General features: G+C 34.5%; 4 protein-coding genes across 5 annotated transcripts; 2 read left to right on the plus strand and 2 right to left on the minus strand.

Annotated features, from left to right (window-relative positions):
- Positions 1-212: 212 nt before the first annotated feature.
- LOC106178603 (proteasome subunit beta type-1-B-like) lies at positions 213-3856 on the minus strand. Its single transcript, XM_013561857.2, has 6 exons — positions 3685-3856; positions 2650-2757; positions 2278-2359; positions 1626-1755; positions 950-1056; positions 213-751 (listed from the first exon to the last, which is right to left on the minus strand). The coding sequence occupies exons 1-6, from the start codon at positions 3777-3779 to the stop codon at positions 566-568; spliced, it is 708 nt and encodes a 235-aa protein (XP_013417311.1). The 5' UTR covers positions 3780-3856; the 3' UTR covers positions 213-565.
- An 80-nt stretch (positions 3857-3936) lies between these two features.
- LOC106178604 (U6 snRNA-associated Sm-like protein LSm2) lies at positions 3937-6693 on the plus strand. Of its 2 annotated transcripts, none has more exons than XM_013561858.3 (4): positions 3937-4105; positions 4621-4688; positions 4985-5075; positions 5363-6693. In XM_013561858.3, exons 1-4 carry the CDS (start codon positions 4040-4042, stop codon positions 5489-5491), a joined length of 354 nt encoding a protein of 117 aa, XP_013417312.1. In that variant the 5' UTR covers positions 3937-4039; the 3' UTR covers positions 5492-6693. The 2 variants fall into 2 exon arrangements, with proteins under 2 accessions (XP_013417312.1, XP_086864156.1); XM_087008030.1 differs by lacking the exon at positions 3937-4105 and adding an exon at positions 4270-4314.
- A 331-nt stretch (positions 6694-7024) lies between these two features.
- Positions 7025-8240, minus strand: LOC106178602 (DNL-type zinc finger protein). The gene is made up of 2 exons (XM_013561856.2): positions 7919-8240; positions 7025-7456 (listed from the first exon to the last, which is right to left on the minus strand). The coding sequence occupies exons 1-2, from the start codon at positions 8071-8073 to the stop codon at positions 7300-7302; spliced, it is 312 nt and encodes a 103-aa protein (XP_013417310.2). The 5' UTR covers positions 8074-8240; the 3' UTR covers positions 7025-7299.
- Positions 8241-8609: 369 nt separating this feature from the next.
- On the plus strand, positions 8610-11953 carry LOC106178601 (ubiquinone biosynthesis protein COQ4 homolog, mitochondrial). Its single transcript, XM_013561854.2, has 6 exons — positions 8610-8776; positions 9424-9675; positions 10018-10114; positions 10413-10515; positions 10854-11077; positions 11498-11953. The coding sequence occupies exons 1-6, from the start codon at positions 8635-8637 to the stop codon at positions 11667-11669; spliced, it is 990 nt and encodes a 329-aa protein (XP_013417308.2). The 5' UTR covers positions 8610-8634; the 3' UTR covers positions 11670-11953.
- The last annotated feature ends 1 nt before the right edge of the window (position 11954 follows it).

Raw genomic sequence — 11954 nt, forward strand, 5'->3', positions numbered from 1 at the left:
GGGAAAAAATGTTTAGGGGAACAAGGTAAGAACTCTAAAAAAGGGCATCCCCTGGATCTGTAAATTCTGGACCTGGGAATAAGCGTGGTCAGAGTGCTTCAGGCTAAAACAACGGCTTTTTCCATAAACACTTTCCCACATTCAAATTGTGAGACGCTTTTAGAAGCAGACACACACCTAATAAATATATAACAGATTGTTTTCCAACAGGCTTTTACTAGATTCATATTTATTGAATGTTACAAAATGTACAATTTCATCACTTAAGTGAACAGCACGTCTTTAAAGCTTTTTAAATCGGTTTCTCACTTTGATACTGTCTGCTTTACTTCCACAATTTTTTCTCTAAGTTACTGAACAATCAAATGAGAAGTTCATCCCAGGTTCCCAGTCAACCATGAACAGTAGGGGAAATCTCCCATTCTAAAGATAACTGAGTAAACGACTCTCTGCTGTCTTGATGAGGGCAAGTCCAGTCTTTCTGCCATTTATAGAAAAGAAAACAGGTCCCATTCTCTGTCAAGGAAAATAACATCCATGTGATAACCCTAATGCACTGAGTTTGTTAATCTCGTCTGAGAGGGAAAACTTCAGTTTCTGTGCCATCTTTAGTTGTGACATGTATCATGATGTTATCCCCAGTGTAAATGTCGCGTTCGGCGGCTGAGATAAACACATCTTTCACCAGAAATACAGCCTTCTCTTTGCTCAGGGGGACTTTAGTGACACCTTCCTGATTCTTGAAGCCAATCTGAAAGATTAGGGGGTTTGCTTATGAGTATATAGATCTAGATCTATAATTTTACAAAATTGACTCTTACTACAATATCAAGAGCAGAATGTCTTACCACACAAACACATAAAAAGTTGTTGGTGTGCAAACACGTGACAAGTACTTTTAAAAAGTTAATAAAAAAATGTAAAGTTTCAATAACATCATCTGTTTTACCTGGTTATCTAGGAGTGGCTGCAACATAGAACTAGCAGTTCCTCCTGCTCTATAGGCTTCTCTCTCGTAAGATCCTATAGGGTCAAAACTGTACACAGCGCCTTTGCCTAGAGAATAAAGAGAGGATGTATTTGTTTATGAGAATAACTAACTTAATATGCCTTGACCCTCCTTTTCAAAATTATACCACAAATTAATATACATATGGAAGCATGACAATTACCCATCTACCATACCTATGTACAAATAAATAAGAAATGCAAATTTGAAGAGACACAAACAATGAATAAATAAATACATAAATACTCTTTGAACCAATGTCCTGAACTAAAAATGAATCTAAAACTTAACTTTGTCATAACTTGCTGAAAAGTACCTTGATTTTCATAGGTATTAGATCTAGTAACAATTAAAAACCTCCTCTCCTTTCCCTCGATGGTGATAAATGTGGGCAAAATCTTTTGACTCTTCAGCAGTGTACTGTATGTGTGGAGGAGAGGTTTGGGGGATATGAAGGAAAGACCTTACAAGAGCAATTCAAAACAGCAGTGCACTATTTTTACACTATTCCTCTAAATACAATAAACCCCTGTCCCTTACAAGTTTGGTTTATATCAAACAGTAAAATATATGTTCTGGCCATAGGAAACTTTGAACAATATCCAATATACATTACCTTCATCATCTAATCCTCCAATTATATTATATACATAGTAAGGAAAGAACCGTCTGTAATATAGGACAGTGGAGAGCATGGCAGCAATGGCAGAGGTACTCATTTGTCTGTTGTGCTCATTTTTGTACATCTGGAATGAACAGGTTATGAAACAAATATTAATAGGCCAGTTTGATTTTTGGTATCATTGTGACTTATAACATAACCTTAGATGATACTTGTGCAGGTTCATTATAAATAAATTTTCTCTTTTAACTTCTGGGAAAAAAATTGACAGACATATATCATACAAACATATATGAACAAGAAATAAAATGCATATGGATCAACTGATGTACATCTTAACCTGTAGAAAACAGCTGTTAAAAAGAGTAAGCCATGAAGCGATTTATCAATGGGTAAAAATTGCTAAAATTATAATTATTTCAAAAATGCATATATAACTTTACTGTTTATTGTGTACCAATTAAAGAATAAACACTGATGGTCAAAACTTTGTGAGATACACAGTATTTCACACACAGCAAGCAACCCTAAGCTGGTGATAACTTTTGGGTTTGCAGTAACCAATGAGGTATTGAACTTCCAAATATCTAAAATCACTTGTGGTTTATGAAAACACATTTATAAGGGTGACATTTAAATAGCTTACTTTTAACCTAGCCTCTAACAACTTGGTCACTGTGAGAACATCACCATGGAAACCAGTACAACCAAGCACGGTGCTGTTTGTTCTGTAAATAATCAGCAGTATTGAGAATAACAATATAACCAATTTCTATAAAAAAAGATGAAAACATCTAGTAAACATGATTTTACTTTTTATAGTTCAAGAGTAAAAGCAAATGAAGCAATGGCGGTACTAGAAATAAATAAAAACATAAATTTATAACCATATAAAACTTTTACTTGTCAGTTGTTAAAAAAAAAATCCCAGATATACAGTTGTACCCCCCCCCCCAAAAAAAAAAAAAAAAAAAAAAAAAAAAAAAAAAAAAAAAACGACAACAAATTACAAACTTACAGCTGATATGTTTTTGGTGAGTCTCTTGTGTGAATGGAAAATCCTTCACTAAGTCTTGTGTCTGATGCAACCACAGCAAAATCTTCACCAGCAATTGCCAATACAGTCCTAATGATAAATAACATTGATGTAAAATGACTGCCAGCTAGTGCTTCCACCAAAGTTTTAAACACCACTATCAACATACTTTTAAATACAAGCAGAACACCAGGGATTGGAAGCAAATGCTCAAATAATCACATCATGGGTTGGGCAATTTCAATTGTACATGTACACATTTCACGACCTTATAGAGTCTTCCCTACTGGGAAAATATGTTGCAGAATTATTTGATCAACTGCCTGCATTCAGAAGTCCATTCATGGCTGTCTTTAGTGGAGTGTATAATTTACAGCACTTCCAGTTATGTCACTTGACATAACTGGAAGACAAAACAGAGGATCTAATTTTTATCACAGCTCTGTTGATGTTGGCTTTGTGTGTGACTTCAAAAGGTAAGACCTGAGATATGGATGCTTTATCACAAATAGCACATATTAGAGACTGTAAATAAGAGTGCCACTAGATGCATCTCTTCTTGAGTGTCCAACATGATGGACTATTTATAAACAAGTCATTAAAGACTTGTTAAGTTGGATGAATAATATTAACTACCCAGCTTACAATATCGTGCTTAAGTAATATCCTGCTTTCTGGCAAATGGCCCTTTCCTGTGTTAACTTGTGTCTGGAGTATGTTTCTCTAGTGAAATGTTGAGAATTTAGTATGACTTTTACAATTTTATTTTTCCTTACAAAGGATTATTCAAAAAGGGACAAAATGACAAAAATGAGTACCCTATGTTCAGTGTTCGCACTCCACCATTAGATCTACTTACAAAAATTAAATAGATATATGTCCAAAGAACCTGTGCATAACTTAAACAGAAAAAGGGAAATAATAATTATATCAATATTCACTAGCGTTTTATCAATTTGATGTCTTGACACTGACAGTAACAGTAACGACAATGAAGCAAATTAAGTGAAGTCTCACCCTCCATTCATGGAATATGGACTAAAGTAGTGCTGTTTAGGGTTTGGGCCATACTGATATCCTTCCCCTTTATGTAGTCCTGGATCCATCTGCATTGTCTTCCAGGTTAATGAACTGAATTCTGAATATGTGCAAATATCGAGCCGGTTTCTGCAGACTCACACTTTCCAAGATGGATTCTGAAATCTCGCAGAGTGGGTCACGTGCTTAATATAGATCTAATAGAATTTGCAAGCCGTCGTATTTTTTATTGCAGAATGTATATGAGGATTGAATCAATAGTAGATACAGATACACTCAGGAAAATAACTACCGCCCAAGCGCCAGATAAACATTTAAAACACAAGTACAAAACATGCGAGATCACGTTCACTTTGTGCGCAATTATCTGCGCACTTCCTTTTCGGCAAATGCAAAAATGGTGAGAAACGTGTTTTAGAGATTACTATTTGTTTACATTTTGTAATTCAGCGTTTTGTTCGTAGTGATGTGTGATTAACTGACGTGTGCTTAACCTAAGAAAGTTAAATATCTCTTATATTTTTATTTAGTCACAGGTAATTTGTTTTTCCTCTACTGCAAATGTAAATTATTGTGCACATGATAGTGAAGCTGTGTGAACTGTCATGTGTGAGTATGTCATTGTCAGTATTTGTTAAAATAATGCATCATCAAAGGCGACAATGCTGTTACTGACACCCAGCTAGAATTTTTGTTGTAAAACTCTTTTTGCATTTGTCTGATCATTTTAGGAACCCCCCCCCTCTACTTAATGAGCCATTTGGATCTTCCAATGCAAATTAACAATCTGATGTGTAAATGTACCAGGTCAATTGACAGAAAAGTCTGTCTTGGAGTAAGTGAAAGGAACACCTGTTATTTTCATTTTTGCATTTTGGATATATGCAGTTTACATTTTCTGTTTTCAATTTTCAGCTTTTCTACTCATTCTTTAAATCGTTGGTGGGTAAGGACGTGGTGGTTGAACTGAAGAATGATCTCAGGTATGTTGAAAAAATCTTTAAAAAATTATGGCTCAAGTTGTAATTTTATTTCGTCATACTCAGTTCCGTTCTTATGTGAGAGATAGAAGAAGTGAGCATGCACAAAATCAGTGTAGAATTTGATTGTGCACTACTCAGTTGTTGTTTTTCTTTGTGGTTCACTTTTATTTTTAAATTTCATTTTTAAATTAATTAATTAGAAACATACATGTAGTTTGGTTGCCAATATTAGTATAGAATAATTATTGATATAAAAGAATTAGAAAAAAAAGTTTAAATTTTTTTTATAATTTCAGTGTCTGTGGCACATTGCATTCTGTAGATCAGTTCTTAAACATCAAATTGACAGAGATCAGTGTCACAGATCCAGACAAGTACCCACACATGGTAAGTCTGACAGCAGCACTGACTTGGGCATTCACTGCTGAATGTAAGAATTTACAATTTATAAAAGAAATAATACACAATTTGCAGTTCCTTATATTTGCCTAAATCAATAACAACAATACATATTTTCTTCTTTTGAAACTCTTCTTTTTATAGGAATATTAATAATATTATGTGCTACCCCAGAATATTATTGATAATGACGAAAGTGTATGACATTGCTTACAGCAATTGTTTAGTATTCCTTTATCAAAATAACACTGGATATTATGCTTTTTTTATTGTAGTTGTCTGTGAAGAACTGTTTCATCAGAGGTTCTGTGGTGCGTTACGTACAGCTCCCAGCAGACGAGTGCGATACTCAGCTATTACAGGATGCAGCAAGGAAGGAGGCAGTGCAAAACAAAAAGAGATGATAGATTGTGTTGACACTTTTGACTTCTTACATTATGACAAAGCTTTGAACTTCTCCTGAAGCATTATGTACATAAAACGAAAAAGTCCTTAATGCAAAACAAAGCAATTTTGCTAGCAGATAGTTCTCTGCTGAATTATAGCCTGGTAGTTTCACAGTAGGTTTCAGTTATGCAAAAGTTAAGGTACAGTGACATTCATGTTGGTCATGTGGTCACATATTATCTGTTTGAACTCTAATTTACCATGAACACTTATTTACAGAGTAATTTTCAGTGTTTTTTCACGTGCCAACCTGTGAGCTGAGATTGGCTGCTTAAATGGAGGAATGGACTTTTAAAGTAAACTCACTGATTACCTTATGAGTAATGCCTCTCTGTTACAGTGATTGAGACTAGTTAGAAGCATGGTTTATAAGTTGGCTGTTTAACTGATCATGTGGTAGAGAAATTAAGTTTCTTTTTATCATTTTGTCACTAATATGGAGAAAAGAATCGGAAAGAACAACTGATGTTCTTGAACCATACCATTAAAAAACATTTGAGCATTCCGGAATGGAAATCAACTGAGATGGACTAAAATTAGGTCTTAAGCACTGATGAAAGTCTGCACACGTTGGGGCTAACTTTTCAACAATAAGGATGAAACTTGGTTAGCTGGGAATTTTGTCTTAGAAAAAAAACACAAATGTGAGATGCAAAACATGGTGGCTAATTTTGCTGGAACTTGTGAATAGACAGCCAGAAAAATATTGGGGGATAAATTGTCAGCTTTAATATTTGTTTGTTATTGCACTGCACTCCCTAGTCTACCATTATACCTGACTCACTGAATTCTGCAAAATCTCAATTGATTTTACCCGAAGTCATGGCAATTTGAATTATCTTGGGTTATTTCCTCTACATGGATAGTCTGCATATATATATATATATATATATATATATATATATATATATATATATATAAAACTATTTTTGATTGAATTGATGGTAATTTGTGAATAACTTAGAAGAACCATGTAAAAGTGTGATAGTCACTTTTCATTTAATGTATATATTCTTTCAAGAAAATCTAGACACGTGATCTTATATATTTTGTTGCAAACTGGTATTAAATGTCATTTGGTATGAAATGTCCCATTCTGCTGCAAATGGCAGACAAAGTATTTGTTACTTTCACTTAATAAAGAGAGGAAACAACTGGACATTGCCAAATATATTTCATTGTTAAAAAAGTTCAGATATGATTATGAATATCTTACATTTTAGAAACGTGCTATATAAATGTTATTGGGAACGTCTTCACCATGATATATTTAGTTGCTGTTGTAAATTCTAAATCTAACTAGATTGTATGATGTATGATGTAAATATCAGAACTTTGAATAAGATTTATGAAAACGTCACTGTACACTTTTATGCATACAGTGTTATACGTTTTCATTTCTACATGAAAAAGCAATAAAGTACAAAAAATGTTAAAAACATTACTTAAATAATTGTAGTTGATTAAAAAAAAGATATGGACACCAATGATTTAACACATGTAATCTTTATTATTTAAAGAATGTTTCATCTTAAATTTTCTCTCTTCCTGGCCTCAAAATGCAAAACGCGTTCATAATGGATGACTATCAAATCTAAAGGGGTTAGCTGTAGATGGCACAGGTCAAATAAATAAATAAAAAAAAAACAATTATAAGTTGGGCATATGTGACAAGACAACCATCAAAACTGACAAATAGAATATACAGATTAGAAATGGCTGACACACTACTAAAAAGCCGTGCCAATGTCTCCACAAATCGTCTTCATGATTTCTCACTTTGCTGTTCTAAATGCAACAATTCCTGAATTTTTTCTAGGTTTTCCTTCCCTGCAATGTCCTCAACACTTAGATTTATGTTTTCATCGGCCAGCATTTTCTTTACTTCCTCTCCTCGAGCTGCCAACATCTCTTCAACATTTCTACAAAAAATAAGAGTATGCATCAACTTTTATGGAGCATATAATTTTTAATGTCATATTTTTTAAAAATTTGAGTGAAAATTTACTGAAGGAAAATAAATGATAAAAAAACTGAATTGGAAACATAAAGCACAACGGACATTTTAAAAGCAAGACAAACATCAATATTGTCAGTCAGAAAGATTTCATTTTATGATTTATGATAGATCCTGAAATATGATTTACCTGTTGACTGTTTCGTCTGTTCACTCTGACAGACTTGGTCACAACTGTCATAAATGAAACCTTTCTGACTATTTAAACTAAGATCCAATGAAACTATTTTCACATCAATATTGTCAACTAGTACACTGTATGCAATGCAGCCTTGTACATGTACATTCAGGGCATTTTATCATGAATCCCGTTTTGAAAGTCCTAGACACACTAGCATCATTTCCAATGCCAAATGAAAAGTCTTACCTGTGCTCAAAGTGTTTAAACCATCCCAGGTTATCAGCAATTAAGTGAAGACTTTCACAACCGGGACATCGTATGATAACAATCCCCTTCTCGTAGGCAAGTTTAGAGAATGTCTTAGCAGCCCTAGTGCTGCACACTTTACATGTAAATACCATGGCCAGTCTGGGCTTTACTTGTCCCAGAGATTCCTCATCCTGTGTATCTGAGCTGACATCAGAATCTACATCATTTTTATCAGGTGCTCCAGTGCCAACGTCGTTTTTCCCAGAGCACCAATATCTATTCTGGCAAAACAACCCTGTATTTTGTTGTGTAAAATTCGAGTTTGAAGACAAAAATGGAGAACAACATATTCTTTGAGGCGCTGAAATGGACGCCGATCGACAACAAAAGTTTGTTTCCTTTAAGACAGGATCAAATGTTGATCGTCTTCTAACTGTAAAACAGAAGGATCTTCGTTTTGGCAACGATGAAAGTCGTGATGATAAAATAGCAATGTTCACTACATAATTACCAAAATATTTTGTTGTCATCTTCCTGGTATGTTCTTTAAATACTCCTGTATACATAAAATATATTTCCACCGGATTAGATCGAAAGTTCTGTGCTCTGGTACTCAAAAAGGTGAAAACTCCATCATTAATCGTCAACAGTGAGCTCATTGCACATGCAACTTCCTGTCCCACATGACATGCGCAATGTAGAGGTCACCAAAGATGTCAGCGCCCGTGAGAAACGTAACGCTGGCAGCATACTTGTTTAATACTTGTCGAAAATGTATATTGTCAAGGCAAAGGAATATATCTGTTGCATACCTTATTCAGCAAAGGAGAGGCTACACACATTTAGAAAACGAAGGTGAAATCTGATATATCATATAGATACCAGACTATTACCAGTGCATCAGTTCAATTTTGTTGTCCTTGATGAAAGTTGTCATTTGACATTGGTGAAAAATTGTGTGGGCGAGTTTGTGTACAGTACGTGATTTGACATGTCATGAAGCATATCATGTTTGATTATTTGCCATGCGTTGCTTAATGAGTTTTATGCTGTTATGCTGGAAAATAGTACTAGTAAACCCGTCATACAAGATGGCCATGGATATTCAGTTATGGTTGAAATAATAATTTACTACAGTATACTTGTAATAAAGCAGTTTTGCACTTCTGCAGTATTCCTAAGGAACCCGTACTGGAGACGGTGAAATAAGTAAATGTCCAAACTAATTTATTTGAATGAAAGAGACATTGATCAGTCACCACATTACTGAATTAAAAAAAAAGACTTAACAGTTGGGATGGAGAATTACTTTTCCCAATAGATAAATAGATAAATATTTATGTATGTACTAGTAGATTTAAAAGAAATTCAACTGTGCAGTTATATATATATAGTAAAACTGAAAAAAAAACTGCTTATCTAACCTGAAAAATTGTTTTAGGTAAATTCTTATCCTGTTAAGTGTCTGACAGAAAATTTACACAGATAATCTGCCTTTACAGATAGCAATAGGACTTATACAGCTGGTCTGAAGGAACCCTTTCATTCATCATCATCAAACTCCTCTTCCTCTGATTCCTCCTCCTCCTCCTCAGACAGTGACACAGATGATAGGACGGATAAAGATTTCTCTGCACAGTACTGCAGCCAGTATGATGTGCTGTATCCTGGTCACATTTCTACTACACTACTACAGAAGTCATTATTGGCTGTAGGCTCAGGGGTCATGGCAATAACAAATCCTTGGAGGGATGGTAAGAATGAGAATTTTTGATGAAAAATTATCTTGGTTACCATCAGCTGTAGATAAAAGAAGATAAAAAAACATTGGTTGACTTGTATTATTTAAAAATGATCGTAACATTTTTGATATTTTCTTTAGTTTTGTTTACACATTATAAGTTTCTTTATTATGGTACATGTACATATTTGAATTAAAAGACAAGATCAGGATGTAGCAAGAGGCGGGGTTTCTATATAAATCAATGCCAGACTTGTTAACATGCGCAAGAAAATGTTAGTGTTATAACCACAAATATATCTGCATGCTGATCATTTGCTTTAAGAACTTGTATCATTGATCTTGAACTTTACAGATATGATAGCCACATTTGGGGAGACAACTGGTTACTTTTCATTGCAGTTGATCAGAAGAAACATGCAAAACCACCCTGAGGGGAAACAGATCTTACAGTAAGTGCACATAGACAGAAAATGCAAAGTAGTCTACGAACAGGGGCACAAGTCACCCAGTTGATTGTTTAGTTAATGACCGAGTCGGAGGAATTTCGCAGTCAGATGGTTCCAGAAAATAAGTACATGTATAACTAAATGGTAACAACTGTTTGTGTGATCATTTAAAGGTGATATGCAGGCCTGTAGTCAGCCAACTCAAAGGGGGTTCTTTTTCTGAAAAAGTGGACTTTTTACCATGAAACCCTTATGTACGGATATGATGACTGAAATATAATGTAGCTCTCGACTATTTCAGAGAAAAACCAGTGATCAACTCCCGGACAGTGGACCTACAATTCCTAGAGAATCTACCAGAGAACACATTTGGAAAGCATTACTGGAATTTTTTGAAAACGAATGTAAGAGAAAACACCAGGGTATCAGTGGGGGTTTATTTGGTTTAGTCCAGAAAAATAGCTTTCCATAAATTAGATCTATTTAATTTGCCATTTTATTAAAATTATGTCCACCCTAGGAATATTCATATCATACCTTCCATACAGGTTGATGGCATAATATTAAGAAGTATTTGACGCATGGCATTCCTTTCAAAGTGAATTTTCTAATTATGGTCTGCACCCACAAAAAGATATTGTAAGAACCATTAAGTCAATCCAGGACTTAAGAAAGATGTCCTGTTTTAAATAAATATGAAAAATAAAAGAAGTATTCAATTTTTATTTAAAATAAATTTCAGGGTTTCAGTCCAGATGCAAGACTCCCCGTGTCCTTTGTAGACGATGTTGAACTTGCTTATGTGATGTTGCGTTATCGCCAGATCCATGACTTGGTGCACACAGTCTGTGGCATGAAGCCTAACATGCTGGGCGAAGTGGCAGTGAAGTGGGTGGAGGCATTCCAGACTGGCCTACCAATGTGTGTGCTTGGGGCTGTGTTTGGACCTGTCAGATTTGGACCAAGGTAAACCCATTGGTGTGTTTGAACCCATTTAAATCTAGGTAGATGTATCTGTGTGTTTGTGTGTGTTTGTAGTTGTATTGAGAGCTAGCTATTTGAACACAGGTTTGTGATTGTGTTTGCACCTTTCTGTTGGGGACTAGGACAAATACATGTCATTTGGGTCATGCTTGGGCCTATCAGGTTTGACACAAGTGAAGCATATTTACATAATGCTTCATGCGATGAAACAGGAAATGTTGGAATCCATCTTCTTTTAAGGGCGAAATAATCCAAAAGTGTTTGGAAAATTAATCAAAACCTTAAGAGATTTAACCATAAGGAATAGTTTGGCCTGTTCAGTTAGCACAGCTAAAATAGGCCAGTTATTTACAAAATTAATGAAAGCAAATGTATCAAGTGGGTGTTTTTGTTCACTTACAGGTGGCGAAAGAAGTATGCAGAGTTGTATTTGCCATGGTCACTCAAGACGGGATATAATGCAAATAACCTGATGTGCATTTACTATGAAAAACATTGGGAGAGGGACATCAAGGAGTTTAGGAAAGAACTGAATATTTCTCTCATTGATGATCAAAATAGTGAAGTCAAGTGAAATGTTGTGTATATTAATAGTTTCAAGAAAGTCAATATTAGGAGGAAATGGTGATGTGCTTACAATTTTATGGCCAAAACACACACAGATATACATACTGCAGTCAGTTCAGTGAGAGTTGCAAAGGGTGACAGGAAATAAAGGTGAAAAAAATTATTTTCTTTTTGGTAAATTATAAATTATGCTCTTGATGGAGTTTTTAAACATTGCCTACTGGAGATAATAATGTTATATTAATTCAGCAATGTTTGTTTTAATGTAAAATAAAAATATATAATAAAGTAC

Source organism: Lingula anatina, chromosome 3 (assembly GCF_051362555.1).
Source record: "Lingula anatina isolate TDL-2025a chromosome 3, LinAna3.0, whole genome shotgun sequence".
NCBI classification, from domain to species: domain Eukaryota; kingdom Metazoa; phylum Brachiopoda; class Lingulata; order Lingulida; family Lingulidae; genus Lingula; species Lingula anatina.